At 36.3% G+C, this 23,462-nt stretch overlaps 2 protein-coding genes across 2 annotated transcripts; both read right to left on the minus strand.

Moving 5' to 3' along the window:
* Positions 1 to 14,166: 14,166 nt before the first annotated feature.
* On the minus strand, positions 14,167 to 21,335 carry LOC123530709 (uncharacterized). The gene is made up of 5 exons (XM_053546876.1): positions 21,190 to 21,335; positions 20,672 to 20,777; positions 20,067 to 20,270; positions 15,109 to 15,757; positions 14,167 to 14,601 (listed from the first exon to the last, which is right to left on the minus strand). The coding sequence occupies exons 1-5, from the start codon at positions 21,284 to 21,286 to the stop codon at positions 14,167 to 14,169; spliced, it is 1,491 nt and encodes a 496-aa protein (XP_053402851.1). The 5' UTR covers positions 21,287 to 21,335.
* Positions 21,336 to 21,476: 141 nt separating this feature from the next.
* On the minus strand, positions 21,477 to 22,190 carry LOC128558074 (uncharacterized). Its single transcript, XM_053546877.1, has one exon. It carries the CDS (start codon positions 22,188 to 22,190, stop codon positions 21,477 to 21,479), a length of 714 nt encoding a protein of 237 aa, XP_053402852.1.
* Between the last annotated feature and the right edge of the window lie 1,272 nt (positions 22,191 to 23,462).

The raw sequence follows: 23,462 nt of genomic DNA on the forward strand, positions 1-23,462 counted from the left end.
CCCCTTTGACTTATTTATAGCCCTATAACCATTTAAAACTTTTTCCAGTGACTTTGATAAAGACTGTTCTTTGCATTCAGATCCACCATTTTTTTTAAAAAAGACAGACTGGCATCCTTGCCTTCACTTAAGTAAATGTCAATGATTTGCTTCTTCTTAATTTCAGTCATTCTGAATGAATTACAAATCACACTATTAAAGAAATAACTGTCTGTGAAAAAGCCTCATTGCTTTGTGAACTGCCGGAGTTATTACCGCAGAATACATTTTTAAAGCCAAATGTTAGAGTTTCAATGTTCTCAGAAGTTTGCACGGCTTCACATGGCTTAAACAAAACACCTATTAATTGAGTCTGCGCGGCACGTTCAATGGGGAATCTGGCCGGTAATTCTTCATCGGCCATAGTTGCACACCAAAAAAATGAGCATATGTCTACAAGACAGCTGTTATCATAATAAGTAAGCTCTACATTAAGGTCATCTGATTCATCAGTCTGAGTAGCTGCTTCCTCAGTCTGAGTAGCTACAATTTCAGAAAGACATGAACTTAAACTGTCTTGTGTTGATTCATCACTGCTAAATAATGATTGTGAATTTTCATTGACACAGTTATTATCTACATGTATTTGTTGTTCAACATTCAAGTGCTGTTGTGATGGTTCCACTCTGGCATCAATCTGAGAACAATCGCTATGTGACACTGAAATGCTTCCTGATTCTGAGTTAAGGGTAAAGCTATGTGACACTGATTGACCTGATTCTGAGTTAAGCGTAAAGCTATCTTCATAATCTGATAAATCTCCCAAATTTTTCCAATTGATATTTGAGCCGTGCCATGGGAAAACCAACATAGTGGGTTTGCGACCAGCATGGATCCAGACCAGCCTGCGCATCCGCGCAGTCTGGTCAGGCTCCATGCTGTTCGCTAACGGTTTCTCCAATTCCAATAGGCTTTAAAAGCGAACAGCATGGAGCCTGACCAGACTGCGCGGATGCGCAGGCTGGTCTGGATCCATGCTGGTCGCATACCCACTATGTTGGTTTTCCCATGGCACGGCTCATTTAAACTTTGTGATGGCGTATTCAAATTCAGACTATGTGACAGGTCTGCTGGTGTATTAAAATACAAACTACCGGTATGTGATGGCACCTGTGACTGCTGACTACAGTGAAGTGAGGATGATGGCTGAAAAAATTAGTCATTACATGCTAATGCTAGTCGCTAAAGTTAGTAAGTAGCCAGCAGGGGTTTCCATTTAAGTGTTGCATGTTTTTGTGCGGATTTCACAAAATGGTTATTTCTGCACTTGAATTTCAAGAAACATATTAATTGTCGAAAAAATGCTGCTTAGTCCTCAGCATTAATGGATTCACATACAGCTGATATCGATTGTCTTTTGCATCTGCATATTACCAAACCAGTTCTAACCAGTGGAAGTTGCTATGAACACTACTGAAAAAAATTCTGGGGAAACCCCTGACCTGAACTACTACTACAAAGTACTGTTAGATCTACATTTGTTAATTTGGTATGAAATTCTCAGTTTCCGTAACAATGTCATAACTTTATCATAAACGAGACATAACTATACCATAAACGAGAGATCATGGCCACTGTATCGCTCACCTGTCTATATCTGTAAGTAAAAACTTTTTGGAGGGGGGGGGGGGGGTGGAGGTTGGTCAGCAGCTGGGTAGAACGTGATAAGTAAAGAAACAAATTTATTTTTTGGGGCCGGGGGGAGGGGGAGGTTGGTTGGAGGCTCGGTAAAAAATTTGTAAGTAAAAAAAAATATGGGGGGGCGGGGGGCAATGGAGGTGGTCATCCAAGGTACATTTGGGCCATAATTATTTCCAAATCGGTGAAATGAGAAGATTTTCGAAGTTTTCCCTATAGACATATAATGGCAAAAGCCCTGCCCCCTGACGGCCATGTTTTTTTATGGAATCTAAAAAATTCCGCAATTCTGAAATGCGCCCATCCAGGAAACATTCTGATGAAATTTGATTAAAATTGGCTCAGTGGTTCAGGAGAAGACGTGGTTTGAAATTGTTGCTGGATTGACGACGGACATTCGATGATCCTAATAGCTCATATATCTGACCTTCGGTCAAGTGAGCTAATAATTACTGTATAATACAGGGGCAGATCAATTGTCGGCATTGCCCAGTTTGTCCAGAAACCGGCATTGGCAAGAGGATCTTTCAAGAACTTTACACAGTCAATTTTGTCTTGTCGTTCAGTAGGCCTACATACAAGTAAATAATTCTAGGATTTCGCCACCCACACGTATAACATATCAGCCGCGTCATGGGAAAAAGAGCATTCAGACATCTTAATGGTTTTGCGACCAGCATGGGCCTAGATCAGCCTGCTCATCGGCAGTAATAAAGTAATAACTTTTGGGACAGGAACAACTGTGACCTCAAGATATTGATTCTGTCTCTTTTTTGCAGCCATGACCTCAACAGAAAAAAGAATACATCTGAAATCACTAGAATACAGAAATAATCTGCAAAACCCGATCTTTAATCACGATAAATCACCAATTAAAAATTACTGCTGCTGATTATTTTCCTTTACCAATGATTTTATATTGATTAATCATTGTGACAAGCTGACGAGTGGACGGACGAACAGGGCAAAAACAATATGTCTCTCCCATATGTGTTTCTATGAAAAATTTGTAAAAAGTCACTGCCAGTTAAACAGTAAGTCAACACTGCACTTATTTCCGCAATGTAAAAGCGCACCAGTCTCTGTTATTTTCATTGCCTTTGTAAGTTCGCAGCTGCAAAATCACGCAGACTGATCGACGACTGGTACACGAGCGGACGCTACAACATTTTGAAGTTAACCCTTCTCCTGCTAATCACGACCAGAGGCCATTGCAAACTGCATTGGATCCAGACACCCGGTCAATAATTTCTCCAAAAATTTAGCGAATGAATCTAATTTTAGAAATTAAGCCGATGACAATTTTTACAGCATCAGAAGGTTTAAAATTCAAAAGTGGTGTGTATCTGCCTCCAGACAGATTTCAAATTACCTGATCCAACTTTGGTCGCTTTTTTCTACTTCTAGCTAACAATGACACTGACTTTGAAGAGCAACCACTGTCATCATCTTCGTCACTGATAATTATGACTTCAGACCTGTGAAATAGTTGTGTTTTCTCAATAAAAAAATCTTGGTTCAGTCCAAAATATTAAAATAACAGATTCAGAAAATATTACTGAAAATTGATTACAATATTCACACAACTTCACAGTGATACTATCACTTGTGAAGTTGTGTTAGTAAATATTGTAACCGATAGTCCAGTGCTAACGATATCAATGTACAGTACTTGTTATCTCCCAGTTGTAGGCCTAATCAGCAAGTGGTAATTTAATTGTGGCAGAAAAATATTGTACACAGAATGTGACAGATGTGATGTGTGTGAATGGACAAATCTTATCCGAATACCTCTTCCTTGTCCGAAATTGTGATGTGATCGTAAATCAAACGGCCAAATAATTATTGCATCAAAAAAGTTCTGTCGACTTAAGACGGTCTTACAATGCAGAAAATGTTCACGACTTGTATTAAACGGGATAATTATGCTTACATAACCACTTCTGACCACAAACAACAATGATTTTCTTTCTCGTTTTTTTTTTCTGAAAACCGCTCGATATCAAGGGAAGTAAGCGTGTTTCACTGTTTGTCGATTGACCGAATAGTGCCGAAGTAGGATTCGGGCCTTGCCGAACGGAGCTACGGAGATAACCGATTACTAGCGGAAACAAGGCAATTAGGTTATGTTTTGGAGGAGCCGGCGCAGTTTGGCGCTGCAGGGGATTTTAGAGAAATGCAGTTGAATTTGCAGCCAAAAGATCAAAGAAAGTCAAGGTTGTAGTGGAAATCAGTAAACGTAACACTTCACGCGAGACTATCCCTTATAAGGAAGAGTCAAAATGCCATGTGACTTTGACGTACTTAATTAATATTAATGTTACAGTATGAAAATCTGACCAATAGAAAGCTCAATCTCTCTCCTTTTCAATGATGTAATTAAGTATCATTTCGGTACTTAAAATAGAAACGGAGATATTAATATCCAAAGCACATGACCACCAAACAAAAACAAAAATGGCGACGGCCACTTCGACATAAAAACGGGAAGTGCATCAAAATTAACCGATGTTTTCGCATGTTATCTGATTATACAAATATTGGATATTAGTACCTTTAAAAACTTCATTTCAAGCCGATTCATTTGCAACAAAAATGGAGAGACAGGAATATGAAATAGGTTTTTTATGATTTTTTAAACTGACCGACCATTCAATGGTGACAGATAGCGAGGCATAGGTTAGTCGATACGTTGATATCGTTAACTGAAGGAAGGGAAGGTATGCCGAAAGTAAGAATGATAGCGTTTGTGTTAATTTCTTTTCCTAATCGTTTAATTTTGATTCGTCTAGCAGCTGTGACATGTTGATCAGTAAGGCCGTGCACAATTTCCGACTCCGAAACTCCAGCCAGATCAGGACAGCGGATGACCCCGCTTGAGGAATTCAGAGTGCGGTGTGCAATGCACTTACATGGCCGGTTGAAGAAGGATGTTAATTTAAGTAAATTGTGAACATGTGCTGCTTTTTCTACTAGAACGAGCAGATCCCCTGTGCGTAATTTTTTGACACTTCGGTACACCAGCTACACCTTGAAGTGTTTTTGTGCCCCCCATGAGTGGTGGGGGCATATAGATTTGGTCTAATCCGTGCGTCCGTCCGTACGAAGTTCGTGACGCGCCTAGCTCGAAAAGTATTTGATATAAATTGATGAAACCTTGCATGAGTCTTTATCATGATATGAACTTGCGCGCCATCTATTTTTTGTCTGGCTCCACCCCCTATTTTTAGAGTTACGGCCCCTGAAATAGTCAAAAATGCACATTTTTACCTTGTGACACGCCTAGCTCAAAAAGCATTTGATATAGATTCATGAAACCTTGCATGAGTCTTAATCATGATATGAACTTGTGCACCTCCTAAGTTTCATCTGGCTCCGCCCCCTATTTTCAGAGTTATGGCCCCTGAAATAGTAAAAAATGCACATTTTCACCTTGTGACTCCTAGCTCAAAAAGTATTTGATATAGATTCATGAAACCTTGCATGAGTCTTAATCATGATATGAACTTGCGCACCTCCTATTTTCATCTGGCTCCGCCCCCTATTTTAAGAGATATGGCCCCTGAAATAGTCAAAAATGCACATTTTTACCTTGTGACACGCCTAGCTCAAAAAGTATTTGATATAGATTCATGAAACCTTGCATGAGTCTAAATCATTATATAAACTTGTGCACCTCCTATTTTTCATCTGACTCCGCCCCCTATTTTCAGAGTTATGGCCCCTGAAATTGTCAAAAATGCACATTTTCACCTTGTGACATGCCTAGCTCAAAAAGTCTTTGATATAAATTCATGAAACCTTGCATGAGTCTAAATCATGATATGAACTTGTGCACCTCCTATTTTTCATCTGACTCCGCCCCCTATTTTCAGAGTTATGGCCCCTGAAATAGTCAAAAATGCACATTTTCACCTTGTGACATGCCTAGCTCAAAAAGTATTTGATATAAATTCATGAAACCTTGCATGAGTCTTAATCATGATATGAACTTGCGCACCTCCTTCTTTTGGGTCCGCCCCCTATTTTTAGAGTTGTGGCCCCGGAAATAGTCAAAAATGTACATTTTCACCTTGTGACGCACCTAGCTCAAAAAGTATTTAATATAAATGGTTGAAAACTTGCTTAAGTCTTTATCATGATATAAACTTGCACACCTTGAAATAGACAAAATAGTGGATTTTTTGTTTGTGATGCTCATAGCTCAAAAAGTATATGGCCTAGAATAATGAATCCTTTTCATACAATGTTTGTTGAGGCTATACCCTCAAACTGAGACTGCAAACATTTGAATTATTGCCCCTTACTTGTGACAAATGTACCAGTGGGGGACACACCCTGTGTCCTACATACACATTCTAGTTTTCAATTAGAATGGAGAAAGACTTGTCATTTTAAAAGTTTCATCAGTTGACTGAATTAATAGAAATCTTGGAAATGCCATGTTGGATGTGTATGGTAGGTGAGAGGGATTCTCACCTTCCGTGCCGTCTGAGTCTGTTTCGGTATGCGGTCGTTTGTTTTATTTTGATTTTTGATGTTGAATTTGTTAAAATTCGTCTCTCGCAGCCCCCTTTCGCCGCAGGGTCCAACAAGGGAACATGTAAGCAGAGCGGATATCCAGCTCAAACATGTTAGGGATACTGTAGTTATATACTCGGCCAGGTATTTCACAATCTTGTTTATATCACCAGCGCTGTATTGCAAAAATGCAACAATGGGATTCAAGGGATTGCTACTTTACCCAAACTATTGACCCTAAGCCACCGCCTTCTAGGAAATAGAAATTGTAATACATATTGCATTGACGTGTTCAATAATTTTGTGTGAACGTAGTATGAAGTTTGCTGAACGCAGTAAAATATGACGATAGAAGGAAAGTACATTTGATTTTGTGTGACGTTAATTTGCCAAAAATAAAGATGGATAATTGTGCATTGTCAAAAGGAAAAAACAGATCCAATTTGATATGATGAATAAGAAAATGTAAGGGTTATTAAAGTGAAATTTCCTAGGGCTTGGCATGTCTAAACCATTGATCGTATCGGGCAATACGACCGCCAAAAACGTCTAGACCGAATTAGAGGCCAAAAACGTGTGTTGGCACCTACACCCCGAAAAGTTGATGCACACATGTAAACAAGCAAGCATCACCTCCCCGGGGTGTCATGGGGCACCTCAACATCCAGGACCCTACTCTCCGTCTTACGGGCCGCCACCCACAGCAAACGGGCGGCTCCATTTTCTGCGGAGTCATACCCCTCTGCATGGAGATATAGCCGGCATTTTCTATCCGCCGCCGGCAAGGGGCGTACTGGGAATGTAGCATTTTCTATAGAAGGCCTGTTTCATATCGACCAAATTCATACCTCCTGGGAATGTAGCATTTTCTATAGAAGGCCTGTTTCATATCGACCAAATCCATACCTCCTGGGAATCTGGGGCAATAGAAATATCTTAAGATTATGTTATTTGCTTTATTACTTTCCGTGTATTCCTTTAATTGGTGACAAATATATCAATATAACTTGAAAATACAGCCATGCAGACCCTGCAAATGGTAACTTTCTTTGTAAATTTACTGCAGTTGTGTCGCTTCAGAACAAAATGATTTATGCTTGAGTGCTGCTGACTTAAACCTGTTAAAAGTCTCCTTGCTATACAGAACCTTACAAACACAATTAAACTTTTACCTCACCTGATATTTTCAACTCTATCATTTACTGCTTCTACAAATCTCTCAATTATATGGCATGCACTGGACCTGAAAAGCCCAATGTGGTTCTGGGACGATCTGTGTATGAAAAGAATTGGAACCACTGCCTTACCCTTGCATGATCGTAAGAGGCGACTAATAGGGTCTTAACGTTTGGTTTTTCAGTAACTCTGTGATTCTAGCAGGTATGCAAATTTTGATTCCATACCTCATGTTGTTATTTCTATGTAAATGAGATGTGGAACCAAAATGTGTAGTCCTGTTTGGCGCCATATAACCTATACCTATGTGTTGGTGCGCCGTAAAACCCAAATAAATAAATAAACTGGACCTGAAAAGGACATTTCATATAACAAAAGATATTAAAGTTAAGTAACAAAAGTAATGTTTCGATCTTTACATACATGATCATTGTTCTTTAGCTGCTCTGATAACCCAAGCATCAAAAAAGATATGAAAGAGAATATGTAGATAACACTATAAAACAAAGTTAAGACTGGCAATTAAGATCAAACTGTTAGATTTTGACAATCTTGAATCATATTCAGTTTGATTAAAACAGTTATACTGTCAGTAAGGTGAAAAATTAAGAAAATGTCCATTTACCTACTAACTCCATGAAAATCTGCCACTTTAGACAAACAACAGCCTTGGTCAAGTATCTCAAACCAGTAAGTACCTGAAAACAACCCTCATATTAATAACGGCAACAACCTCTGAGCAAAGTTGGTATTGAAATGCTATTCATATAATGAGCATAGATACAAGGTACCATGAAAAAAAAAACAAATCGTTATCCAAAATAGTAATAATTAAAAGAAGCTTTTAGTTGCAACTTTATGAACAGTAGTATATGCTACTGACTGTATATGCTACTGACTGTTTAAGATAATTAGCCCCATGTGGTTCTGGGACGATCTGTGTATGAAAAGAATTGGAACCACTGCCTTACCCTTGCACGATCGTAAGAGGCGACTGATAGGGTCTTAACACTTGGTTTTGTTGTAACTCTGTGATTCCAGCAGGTATGCAAATTTTGATTCCATACCTCATGTTTTTATTTCGATGTAAATGAGATATGAAACCAAAATGTGTAGTCATGTTTGGCGCCATATAACCTATACTGTGTTGGTGCGCCGTAAAACCCAAATAAATAAATAAGATAATTAATCCTAAAGTCAAACATATTGATGTGCTGTTCCCCACCTACTTTATGTAATGTACCAGTGGGGGACACACCCTGTGTCCTACATACACATTCTAGTTTTCAATTAGAATGGAGAAAGACTTGTCATTTTAAAAGTTTCATCAGTTGACTGAATTAATAGAAATCTTGGAAATGCCATGTTGGATGTGTATGGTAGGTGAGAGGGATTCTCACCTTCCGTGCCGTCTGAGTCTGTTTCGGTATGCGGTCGTTTGTTTTATTTTGATTTTTGATGTTGAATTTGTTAAAATTCGTCTCTCGCAGCCCCCTTTCGCCGCAGGGTCCAACAAGGGAACATGTAAGCAGAGCGGATATCCAGCTCAAACATGTTAGGGATACTGTAGTTATATACTCGGCCAGGTATTTCACAATCTTGTTTATATCACCAGCGCTGTATTGCAAAAATGCAACAATGGGATTCAAGGGATTGCTACTTTACCCAAACTATTGACCCTAAGCCACCGCCTTCTAGGAAATAGAAATTGTAATACATATTGCATTGACGTGTTCAATAATTTGTGTGAACGTAGTATGAAGTTTGCTGAACGCAGTAAAATATGACGATAGAAGGAAAGTACATTTGATTTTGTGTGACGTTAATTTGCCAAAAATAAAGATGGATAATTGTGCATTGTCAAAAGGAAAAACAGATCCAATTTGATATGATGAATAAGAAAATGTAAGGGTTATTAAAGTGAAATTTCCTAGGGCTTGGCATGTCTAAACCATTGATCGTATCGGGCAATACGACCGCCAAAAACGTCTAGACCGAATTAGAGGCCAAAAACGTGTGTTGGCACCTACACCCCGAAAAGTTGATGCACACATGTAAACAAGCAAGCATCACCTCCCCGGGGTGTCATGGGGCACCTCAACATCCAGGACCCTACTCTCCGTCTTACGGGCCGCCACCCACAGCAAACGGGCGGCTCCATTTTCTGCGGAGTCATAAACCCCCCTGCATGGAGATATAGCCGGCATTTTCTATCCGCCGCCGGCAAGGGGCGTACTGGGAATGTAGCATTTTCTATAGAAGGCCTGTTTCATATCGACCAAATTCATACCTCCTGGGAATGTAGCATTTTCTATAGAAGGCCTTTTCATATCGACCAAATCCATACCTCCTGGGAATCTGGGGCAATAGAAATATCTTAAGATTATGTTATTTGCTTTATTACTTTCCGTGTATTCCTTTAATTGGTGACAAATATATCAATATAACTTGAAAATACAGCCATGCAGACCCTGCAAATGGTAACTTTCTTTGTAAATTTACTGCAGTTGTGTCGCTTCAGAACAAAATGATTTATGCTTGAGTGCTGCTGACTTAAACCTGTTAAAAGTCTCCTTGCTATACAGAACCTTACAAACACAATTAAACTTTTACCTCACCTGATATTTTCAACTCTATCATTTACTGCTTCTACAAATCTCTCAATTATATGGCATGCACTGGACCTGAAAAGCCCAATGTGGTTCTGGGACGATCTGTGTATGAAAAGAATTGGAACCACTGCCTTACCCTTGCATGATCGTAAGAGGCGACTAATAGGGTCTTAACGTTTGGTTTTTCAGTAACTCTGTGATTCTAGCAGGTATGCAAATTTTGATTCCATACCTCATGTTGTTATTTCTATGTAAATGAGATGTGGAACCAAAATGTGTAGTCCTGTTTGGCGCCATATAACCTATACCTATGTGTTGGTGCGCCGTAAAACCCAAATAAATAAATAAACTGGACCTGAAAAGGACATTTCATATAACAAAAGATATTAAAGTTAAGCAACAAAAGTAATGTTTCGATCTTTACATACATGGTCATTGTTCTTTAGCTGCTCTGATAACCCAAGCATCAAAAAAGATATGAAAGAGAATATGTAGATAACACTATAAAACAAAGTTAAGACTGGCAATTAAGATCAAAATGTTAGATTTTGACAATCTTGAATCATATTCAGTTTGATTAAAACAGTTATACTGTCAGTAAGGTGAAAAATTAAGAAAATGTCCATTTACCTACTAACTCCATGAAAATCTGCCACTTTAGACAAACAACAGCCTTGGTCAAGTATCTCAAACCAGTAAGTACCTGAAAACAACCCTCATATTAATAACGGCAACAACCTCTGAGCAAAGTTGGTATTGAAATGCTATTCATATAATGAGCATAGATACAAGGTACCATGAAAAAAAAAACAAATCGTTATCCAAAATAGTAAATAATTAAAAGAAGCTTTTAGTTGCAACTTTATGAACAGTAGTATATGCTACTGACTGTATATGCTACTGACTGTTTAAGATAATTAGCCCCATGTGGTTCTGGGACGATCTGTGTATGAAAAGAATTGGAACCACTGCCTTACCCTTGCACGATCGTAAGAGGCGACTGATAGGGTCTTAACACTTGGTTTTGTTGTAACTCTGTGATTCCAGCAGGTATGCAAATTTTGATTCCATACCTCATGTTTTTATTTCGATGTAAATGAGATATGAAACCAAAATTTGTAGTCATGTTTGGCGCCATATAACCTATACTGTGTTGGTGCGCCGTAAAACCCAAATAAATAAATAAGATAATTAATCCTAAAGTCAAACATATTGATGTGCTGTTCCCCACCTACTTTATGTAATGTCCTTTCAATCAAAAATAATACTTCTCGGGAAATATTTAGTAACCATTATTGATAACAACATGAAGAAAGGTACCTTATTAAGTATAATCCATATTTACTATTTCAAGCATTTATGTATTATCTTGTATTGATTTGGCCCTTAATTTTATTTCAGAATATAATGAAGAAAAGTTTATCATCTTTTCCGACTCACTTTCTGTATTACAATCAATACACAACCGTAATACAGAAAATCCTCTCATTCAAAACATTCTTCTCAGGTTTCATGAACTATCTTTTAAGAAGTCCATCATATTCTGTTAGATTCCTAGTCATGTTGGTATTTATGGAAATGAAGATGCTGATACTGCAGCAAAGAAATCACTTTCATTAAATCAATCTAGTAAATTGAAATTACCATATACTGATTTTAGGTCAAATATCAACAAATACATTTTAACTAAATGGCAGTCCTCATGGAACAATGCTTCGTTCAATAAACTTCGTGAAATTAAACCTACTTTAGGTGAATGGCACCAAGGAAATAGATCTGTTCGCAGGGAGGAAGTTGTTCTTTCTCGTTGTCGAATAGGTCATACTCGGTTGACTCATATGTATCTGCTGTACAATGAAGATCAACCTGAATGTATACCATGTCAAACACCACTTACTATTAAACATATTTTAATCGACTGTATAGACTTCGATCCACAGCGCAACTCATACTATAATGTTGAATCTCTAAAAGAGCTGTACGAGCAAATTTCAGCCGACAAAATTTTGCAGTTTTTGAAACAAATAGGTATATATCATAAAATCTGAACCTTATTTGATTTTTATTCACCACTTTTGTACTTTTTAATGTTTGCATTTGATTTTTAACTATTTATGTATATACGCTTTTACTTTAATAGTTTTATTCATGCTTTGCAATTAACGTAATCCATTTAACTTTTTCTCGGCGATATATGACCTTTTTGTGTCGATTCGCCGTAAAACCCAACTCATTCATTCATTCATTTGTATTATTTGTATAAAGTTGCTCCTGCAACAATGTTATGAATGTCCGCCATTTGTTTCCCAGAATTCTAAAGGGCGACCCAGTTTTTACGGGAAAACCTGATTTTAGATGACATCACAATGTAAACAAAAACATTCATATAAATAGCCTGAATTTTAAATGGCTATCAGTTGATGACTGGAGATTGATCTGAATGGTAGAAGATAGAATTGATATAGAATAAGATAAAGATAGAACAAGAAAATATATCTAGCATGAACAATACTCATAAGATACAGGTATTATTCAATGAATGGTTACAGTTATATATTGTTGTTGATTAAATAATTATTGACCTACTTTTACACCAGGTTGAGTGTAAAAATAAAAATAGTAAACTTTTATTGCTTTTCTTATTTAGCATTTGGCCTTTGGTCCACCCTAACAATATGTTTAATATACATGTATTCACAGGCAATCGGCGTGTGACTTTGACCCCTTATGAATGATGGACCCCCCACCCTGTTCTCTACAACCCAGATCCCCAACATAATAACAAAAAAACACATTTCCAAAAAATAAAAAAAAAAATGCTATATATATAAAAAAATAAAGGTATGGTACTTCACTGCCAAACATTAAGCAAAAATGGTATGGCCTCAGTAACGATCTCACTGCGTACACAATTTTCGGCCGATTTTTGAAAATCTGGTCTTAATCAACGCATAAAGCATAAATCTTAACGGTAGACATGCACTTTGGTCTCAAGGCCGCATCATTTTGATGCAGCGAGACGCTATTCTTTGACAAATATCATCTCGTACACGATGTGACCTAACCCGTATATTTCTCGGGTCAATGGACAAGTCAATGGCAGCCACCTATTCCCTTCGTTATTTCCAAGCACAATCGTGGCCAGCCTTTAGAAACATAAATAATTAGTCGCTTACCTATAATTACTTCGTCCCGTTTCCGTCAATAACGATGCATCGAGTCAATTTCCCAACGCGGTATTCTTTCAAAACATCAGCTGCCATGTTTATACGGTGACCCGGAACTGGTTTACTGCGCAACCTTTTTGCGATTGGTCGATTCTGGAGGTGTGTTCTCCACGTGAACTGGTACCCTACTTCTACGTTATCTACCGTGTACACATCGGTAAACATAAACAGTAAACATTGGCGGACTTTTTAAAAGTAGCGTGTTTTTTTTCCGAACTATACAGTTTTCGACGCAATCAAACAGTTATGTGTACAACATGTCATTACTAACATGGTAAAGTATCTTTTCCCTTTTCTCAAGCGATGTAATATGCAGTTACGTAACATATAACAATACATTTGTTGGTCTAATAATGCCAATGATTACATGCACTATTATAAAATTTCAGTTTTGCTGTTAAAGACATTTTCACTGTTTTTAGAATTTCATATCAGGTAGGCCTAGTGGTGAACAGGTTATGCTATAACTGCCTGTTTGATTCTCAGTCTGTTGGAACTTTCCTTGAACACCAATTTAGAACAATGAAGGTAACAGTTAATATACGAATAATATCTGCAAATGAATCTTAATTCCGTTTGTACTTTTTGCATGTTTAAATGTTGTGTTCTGCTCCACCAGAGCTACAGGGCTTTAATGGTAGCTTGCATTTCCACTACCGTCCATGAACAGACTCGATCAAACTGCTTCTGCATTTTTTTCATATTTGTTGTGTTGAGCGATTTTAGGAGTTTCCACCTTTGTGTATTTCAAATTATGGAATTTTAGAATAGTTCTCATTTATAAGTATATATGTAGTATATATGTTATGTTGAAAAAGTGACATCATAAAGTTGAAGTAACATTTAAAACAAACTTATTAACAATACTGTTACCTAGTTTGCAATGTTTTTGGGTATGTACATCAGACATTTCATAATTTTTGTAACTTCTAGTACAGATATTTTCAAAATAGTTATGCACACTCTGAACAGTAGAAGCTTGCACCTTTCCGCTGATATTTCTTCCACTTCATGTGGTGTTTTAGTCCAGCACAGTTTCGATGTAGCCATGAATCACAGCTATCACACTGAATCCATTCTATTCCCTGATCATGGCTATCACAGATTTTGCACTTTACATTATCTTCATTATCAGATAATGGGTCAGGCTCTGTAACTATATCTTGAGGAATTACTGAAGTACTAGCAGCAGATGCAACTGCTACTGTTTCAGATGAAGTGGGTAACTCTTGTTGAAATGATGGCGGTTGTTCCTGTTGTTTTTTAGATCGCTTCAGAGCAGTGCTCTTTCCTTTACTGTTCACTGTAGATATAACTTTAGTAGACACTCTGACCTGTTTTCTATGAGCCATCTTTTTCTCACCTTGAAACTGTCGAGAACATCCTTTCTAAATTGGTTTAGCATTACCATCAAATAGTATTTTATAATACATCTGTAATTTTTTTCAATTTGAGACACTTGTAAGGTCATACTTTTCAGTAAATCATCAACAGACTCTTGTGATTGAAGAAATTCTTCACACGCTTCATTTTGCTGAGAACAAATCCTCACAAACTCTTCATACAGCGGAACAGAAGATAAAATTTCACTCTGACATTCCTGGAACATTTGACTCTCCATCTTATTCAAATTTTCATTTATGAACAAGTTTAAGCATTTTTCAGTTAACTTCAAAAAGAAATTAAACAAGCTGTCTGGGATGTTTGTAAGTCCTCTGTTGAAGTTCTGCCGCCTTGATATATCCAAAAGAGAATCTGGCTCTGCTGTGCTGGCTAAAACATTCTGCTCTTCAATTCTAAGATCATTTAAAATTTTCACTGCACATTTTGCTTCTTCATATTCTTCTTTATCGGTCTGTTTATCAGAATATCTATGAGATTTTTTTTTTTTTTACAAACTTGTGTCGAACTTTTGCTATGCAATATCCCCCAACATACCTCACTCGAGCACGAGAAGCTTGGGTTATGGTCCTTTTTGATATTTGCCTAGATGATGGTGTCACTTTTTCGGCTTGTTTACTTAAAATGTATTTTCTGAGCTCCACAGAAATGTTGAAACAAATATGCTGGTGACTGACAGTATAACTTTGTTCATTTTGAAACAATTTTAAGCAGTTCATTCTAAACTCTAAACTGTTTGCATGTTGGTGAATTTTTGAATAAAAGGAACCAAGATCTTTTGAAACAATTTGACCTGTTTTGGTTGAATTGCACTCATCCATTATAGAACTAACCTTATAGAACTCATTTCTGGCAAAATACTCCAATTTTGATTTATCCATTGATGATAAAATTTGGTTTGTTTCAAACTGCATTGGAGTCAATACTTTTTTCACTGTTAATCTGTCAATGATAGCATTTAAATCTAGGTCTTCAGGAAGTTTTCTTTGTTGATAGTCCCCATTATCTAAATTTGCAATTACTTCATTAAAGTCATCTTCAAGATCTTCTGCATTTGGCGAAAGATCATCATCTGCATCAAACAAGTATTCAAGTTCCTGAAGATCATCAACTGTTACTATTCCCTGTCTACTGCAATGTCCCCTGGAAAAATATATTTGATATTTAAGACAGTCATTTTAGAAACTTAGCTTGAATTTTTTTTTGTAAAGCAATTTGTTCACAGATGATGCAGAAATACAACAAAATTTTCACATAAAATGTTTAGTCTAATGGTATAATCAAGAAAATCAGATGAAATAAAGCTTGTGTAAGATTAATGAAACAATCAAAATTGAAATTTTGATGTTCAATGGAAAAGGATTACAAAAATTTTATACAGGCCAAAGCTTACTTTCACAGAAACAGTGGTTTCAGGGTAAACAGTATAATTATAGCTTGATAAAGGTATTTTTGCTGTCAACAGTATATTTTCTTTTGAGTTTGCTTTTAACATGTTACAAAGAAGCCTGCATATGATCCTTTCTAGCAACAAACACTGTTAAAATGCACCAGTTATTTACACACTTGTGTGCAGTATGTGTAAAATTTATAAAAAGATGTAAGAATGTACAAAAAATCTGATTGTGTTTGCATAACACTTTTTAGTATGATGCTATCAAACAAATTCATTATCTTCATGGTCAGATTGAATGGCACTGAATGCATTAAAAAAAAAAGAAAAAAAAAAAAAGTTAAATGCAACGTATAAGGAAGTGGTTCCAATTACAACGCATTACTGTATATCTCATTGGTTTATGTATTCTTAGCATTTTTGACTTGATTAAATTGCACCATTCACAGGATATAGATTGTGGAATAGTTATTTTATCCTTTTGACACCCTTCTGCCTCACTAACTGAAAAGAAACGGAAACATCCAAGTGCATTGTAATAGTAACCACTTCTACTGCGTTGGCATAATTTTTTTTTTTTTTTTTTTTTTCCATTTTTTTTTTAAAATTCATCCAGTATAGCATTCCAACAAGAAAAAACAGTACATAATTTGGATTACAACACATACAGTGGTTCTCACAATTACAACAAATTACTGAATATTTGACACCATTTATGTCTGTTTAACATGTTTAACTTACAGGAAAAATACTGTGGTACAGCCATATCATCTTTTTGACACTAGCCAGCTGTGACTATTAACACAAAAATCAGAAACAACTTAAAGACTTAAATTTTAATTGTCTCCACCTCTACATGTATTGGAATAATTTTTGACCATTTTTATGCGTACAGTCCCTTTTATTTGAAATTCATGACAACAGCATTCCAACACTAATTTTTACAGAAGAGCTTACAACACTACTGGAACAGAAATGCACTGGACAAGACTTGGTCATTGTGTCAAGTAAATGGAACAAATGTTGGCTTCTGTCCCAAAATTGTTTCAAATGAGCAAAAAAAAATGCAAATTTGTTAAGAAAACTTGTTGATGACAGCAAAAATATTTCTAACAAGCTAAATGTTCCCATCTTTTCTGCTATAAGGGACATTTTTCATTATCAAACTTATACATTTAATACATCTGAAAAAAAATTCTTTAAAAAATAGCTATTTCAGTACATTTACTTGCATTTATTTTTTCAGGCTATTGACTAGGGTGGAAGAAGATGGTAATTCTGAAGTTGACATAAATAAGCTACTTGAAATATTTGAATTTGAGACCAAGGAAGCTGGATTACCATTCGATATTAAGAAACGTGCCTTCTCGGAACACATACAGAAGGTGTATCCTAATGTGAAAAAGGAAAGGAAGACAAATGCACATGAAACAAGGACAATTTACAAAGGCATTAAGGTTAGGCTACCACACGAAGAACAGCACATTACTTTTACAGAACTGTCAGACATTAAGAATCACTTGCCATCAGACTTTATTATATTGAAAGAAAAGGAACTGTCAATATCATGCCAAATAATTAGTGGATATTCATTACATGACCAACCAATTTACAAATTGTGACATTTCAAAAAGATAATTCATGGAGTCTTAGCATCTGTGGAAAGCAAGTCAACCTTGACAGTTTATATGTGTCAAATAAATATCAGAACACTAAACAAAGCATCTTAGTAGTGTGTGAAATTGTCAAAAGATTGAAATTGTGTGAAGGTGTAGCAGTAAATAAATCCCTTATAGTTACAAGATTTCACAGTGTTGAACATCTTAAAAATGACAAGGGCATTCAACATAGAATTGTTAGAACTATTGTGTGACAGAGTTGTTCCCTTAAATAGTGTCAAAATGACTTGCAGAAAATGCCAAAAAATGACATTAAATGAGCATACTGTAAACAAGGAAAATGTTAATCCTGAGTCACAAAATAATACTGAAAATTTTAAAAATCAAGACCAAATGCCGAAAAGAAAAATAACTTTAGATGACATTAAACATTTGATCCCAGATGTAACAGAAGATATTGCAGAACTCATTTTAAGTCAGGCAGAGAATATCAGCCGAGATCCACGAGGAAGACGATGGTCAGAAAAAATTATTTCTGTTTGCCTACAATGGTACTGCAGAAGCCCTCAGTCTTATGAGTCTTTTCGTGCAACAAAAATGCTCATACTACCTAGTCCCTCTACACTAGTGCTCTATAAAAATAAAGTAAAGCATGAAGTCGGGTTTGATGATAATGTTCTTGAATGGATGCACAATGAGGCTGTTAGGAAAGAAATTCACCAAGATGGATGGGTAGGTGGAATCGTTATAGATGAAATGGCTATACAGTCAGATATTCAGATATCAAAAAATGGAGATGTTGTGGAACTGTGTGGCTTTTCTAATGTTGGAGATGAGGGAAATGCATGCACTATATTAAGAACTGGTAAAAATGAAAAAACACTAGGAACATATGCATTACAATTTGTATTTTTAGGTTTAACCGGCTTCAGATTTCCCTTTGCACATTTCATTACAAATGGGGTCCAAGGCGCTGAGCTATACGTTCTGTTTTGGGAAGCAGTTGATAAGCTTCAGATGTTCGGCTTTAAAGTATATTACACTAGTTTAGATGGTGCACAGAGTAATAGAAACTTCATGAAATATAACCTTGATAATAATAATACATCATTTAAAACACCATGTCCATGTAACTTTAATGATGTTGTCTTTATCATGGATATTTCCCATGTGATAAAGAAGATACGGAATAATATTTTTAGTAGTGGCACTGAAGGTAAATCTAAAAAACAAACAAGACTTTTGACTCTACCATCTTCATATACTATTCAGTGGAAAATGTTTGTTGATTGCTTCAACTGGGACAAAAACAACTGCCTACAACTTCACAGGAAACTTACAAAAGAACATATTTATTTAACGTGTCATTCAAAAATGCGCAACCACTTAGCAGAAGATATTCTAAATTCAGAAATGTTAAACACCATGATAAATTATCAGTTATCCCTGGGATCAAACGGTGAAATTCTGAATGGAGTCATTGAGTTTTTGAAACAAACTTCAAAACTGATAGACATATTTAAGGACATGAGGCCTATTTCACACATTGAAGACTCAAGGATTCAGGAATTATCAGAAATAGGTACTTGGTTCAAGACCTGGCAAGATGACATTAATGCCAGTAGTAATCTTTCACAAAAAGAAAAAGCATCCAGTCTAATGTCATATCAGTGTCATGAAGACATACAGTCATGTATTACTGGATTTATTGAACTAAATAAAATGGTGATTGAGTCCACAAAAGAAATATTTGTGACGCCAGCTTTAATAAACTCAGATGTAGTAGAGAATACGTTTAATCAGCAAAGGTCCACCTACAATGGTGCAAACACCAATCCAAATGCGTTACAGTATAAAAGAACCCTAAATAGTGTCATCTTGGGGCAAAACCTTGTATCAAGAAAGGCAAATGCTGGTAAAGGACGTGACGCTGCTATGCCATACAACTTTTCTGTCAAGAATTACCCCAACAAAAGAAGAAAATTGACAGGTAAAGTAATTTTAAACACCTAAGCAATAACTATACATCTCATAATGATTTGTCATTCATTACTTCTTTCACTTGGTTATCTGATCTGAGACTTAAATTAGTAACTATTAAGTTAAATGCATGTCAAGATATAACAACTAGTACAAAATGTACCGTAGTAATAAACTTGAAGATAAAATAAACATTTTTTTCCGAGCTGTACATAAGGTTGACCAAAACAATTTTGCTTATTTCAGTGTTCTTTAATAAAAGGTAAAGTGCAAATCTAATTATGACACTAATTCAATATGTGATCTATTGCCCTTGAGAGGATAATCAACCAAATGTTGACATAATTATGTCTTTGTAAAGAGGAGTTTGCTCAAAGAGAGGTTATACTGTATCTCTCTATCAAGTGTGTAAACATCTTAAAAGTATATATATTATATATTTAAACTAGACATGTCTAACCTGGCATAATTGTTACAACAGCTTCTATCATCCTTTGTCTCAATAGAATCTTCTAAAGTGAGAAACCTCTGGATTTTCTCTGGCTGTTTGATACAGGCATTCTTGTTGAAATTTATAACTCTAAGTCCATCTAAGGAACGAGCTCTACCAATGGCTACACCAAGCTGTCCCTGTTTGAAAATATCCCTGCAGTCGACTTCCACTCTGTAAATGACACATAATATTTTCAGCATGCAATAATATAACTTTTGTAAATCTGTTATAATGACAATTACCTCTTGGAAACATACGTTACAGTGTGTTTATAGTGTAAAAAATGTATAAGACTCTTCCAAAAGTCTCACTGTTGGGCTAGCTCTTTAGCGACTTGGTCGAGGTGTTGGACTGTCTCTCTCTAGGTCAGGGGTTCGAATCCTGTATCGGGCTTGATGATTTTTCTGTGATTTTCTCCTCCCATTACACAAAATTGTTCAAGTAAATTTCAAAGAGAACACTTATTTACTAGATGTGCTTATGTTATGGAAGCTAAACATCTATCAAGTTATCAAATGAGAATCTGAAAAATAATACTTGTACATCAGAAAAAAACCTGAAAGTTAACTTACCTTTCAAGGGTCATTCCTTGACTTTTATGTATTGTCAAAGCATATGCTGGCTTTAGGGGCAACTGCTCTCGGGTAGCAACAACTTTGTTCTTCCGGGGATCAAAAACTAGAAAAAAAATGAAGAAACAATTTCATTATAAAATCTTGATGTTTGAGGATTGTTAAATACAAGAATGATTTAAGACACAGCTAATTTGGTGCACCATCTTAACTTACATGTACTTTGTTTTATTGCAAGCAAAAATATATAGCTCACTTCTTGAATTATTGACAGATATTCTTAAAGTATATTTAGCATCATTTAAAGTATGAATGCATTGTAGCTGAGAATAAATAGATTTGTGATTACTTGTTCGATAATCTTTAGACTATATATAATAAAATTATATATGCCATGTCTTTACTTCCTTCAAAATGAGTTTTTACCATTTTCTTTCTACATACATATTTTTCAGTGTTACAGATGGGTTTTTAGCTATTTACTTTCAAAATCAAATTGCTGAAAAACAATTTATTACCTTCAAATTTGACCCTGTCAACATAAATTTTCTCATTCATTTTTGGGAACTCCACCAGAATCTTCCCGTCATCACAGATATCATAAACTTCTCCCATAAGTCCATTCACTAACACATCGGATAAATTCTTAATTAACACAACTGGAATTCCAATTTTTAACCACAAATTTTTTGCAGCCAGCGTGTCATTGAGGTACTTTTTATCTCCTGTGTCACTTGATTTAAATTCAACAAGATGTCCAGGAAAATCCAGTATTTGGTCTCGATTATAATCATCAACCAAGTCATTAGTTGCAAAAAGTTTTATTTCTTTCTCCATTTAACGGGCGTGTTAATTGCTTGATTAAAGAGATAGTGTCGATTGAAACTTCACCTAAAGATATTTCACGGATAGCCTCAACCATTAATTTGTCTTTCTGTCTAATAACATCTTTAAGAATAATATGGTGAGGGAAAGCTGCTCTGTAAATATCACTTTCAAAGCAATATGAACCATCCTCGTTGTATGTAGCACAAGGCACAGGTGGAAGTTGCACGAAGTCACCAACAAGTATTACTTGGATCCCACCAAAATAAAGTTGTGGATTTTTTAAAGAACATACTTCATGCAAAGTTTCAAGTAGTCTTTTACTAAACATTGAGCATTCATCAATGATCAGAACGTCTGTGTTGAAAATTCTGTCCATCACGTCTTTATAACGGACGTTATTTTTCACAATTCTTTTCATTTCAGATGAGTCATAACGACCATCACCTATCCCTGACCAACGATGTATGGTCATTGGCTTGAGTTGGGCAGGATACACAGAACATGCAATCCCTGTTGTGGCAGTAACTGCACATTGTTTCCCCATGGTAGAACATATTTCTACAACTCTATTCACCAAGAAGGATTTACCGGTGCCTGCCGGACCCAACAGTACTAGATTGTGACCCCCAGAAACGAATTCTAACGCTCTTTTTTGTTGTGCGTTTAACGAGATCATGTTGAACGAAGCCATGTTGACACTTTTGCGGGAAGTTGATTACAGGCTTACGTACGGTAGATAACGAAGAAGTAGGGTACCAGCTCACGTGGAGAACACACCTCCAGAATCGAACCAATCGCAAAAAGGTTACGCAGTAAACCAGTTCCGGGTCACCGTATAAACATGGCAGCTGATGTTTTGAAAGAATACCGCGTTGGGAAATTGACTCGATGCATCGTTATTGACGGAAACGGGACGAAGTAATTATAGGTAAGCGACTAATTATTTATGTTTCTAAAGGCTGGCCACGATTGTGCTTGGAAATAACGAAGGGAATAGGTGGCTGCCATTGACTTGTCCATTGACCCGAGAAATATACGGGTTAGGTCACATCGTGTACGAGATGATATTTGTCAAAGAATAGCGTCTCGCTGCATCAAAATGATGCAGCCTTGAGACCAAAGTGCACGTCTACCGTTAAGATTTATGCTTTATGCGTTGATTAAGACCAGATTTTCAAAAATCGGCCGAAAATTGTGTACGCAGTGAGATCGTTACTGAGGCCATACCATTTTTTGCTTAATGTTTGGCAGTAAAGTACCATACCTTTATTTTTTTTATATATAGCATTTTTTTTTTTTTTTTGGAAATGTGTTTTTTTTTGTTATTATGTTGGGGATCTGGGTTGTAGAGAACAGGGTTGGGGGTCCATCATTCATAAGGGGTCAAAGTCACACGCCGATTGCCTGTGCATGTATTAAATTAATGTTTATGTACATAATTTTATTTTCCTTCTTTCTACCATCATTTGTAAATTCTCTTTTTTAAATCGAATATTTATGTAACAAAGTAAAACTCAACAAACTGTTTTTCCAGCATATTTCCAGCATCTGTTTACACAATTAAACGACCGATACTAAACGCAAAACTGATTCTGTATCTTACAATTGCTTGCACTGTTCGTTGAAAGTTTATGTTCCACAGTTACATTGTTCTGGCACCTTCCTTGGCTTGAAAGGTTAAGCATGTGCAGCTCTGATAAAGGTCAGGAACTGAAAAGTTAAAAAAAAAAAACGCAGCAGCACAAGACAATGAACCTTAAAAAACAAACAACTATCATGACAATATGTGTGAGAACAACTCGGCTGGGAGGGAGAGAAAACGAATTATGTGTGAGTAAGCTAGATTTGTTGTGTTCAGCTAAACGGTATTGAACCAAGTGGCAGTTGCACGAATGACATGGTATATATATATGACTTTAGGTTGATTCCCGGCCAAGCGGTGTTAGACGATAAGGTATAGTAT

The sequence above is a fragment of the Mercenaria mercenaria genome, chromosome 6 (genome assembly GCF_021730395.1).
Source record: "Mercenaria mercenaria strain notata chromosome 6, MADL_Memer_1, whole genome shotgun sequence".
Lineage (NCBI taxonomy): Eukaryota > Metazoa > Mollusca > Bivalvia > Venerida > Veneridae > Mercenaria > Mercenaria mercenaria.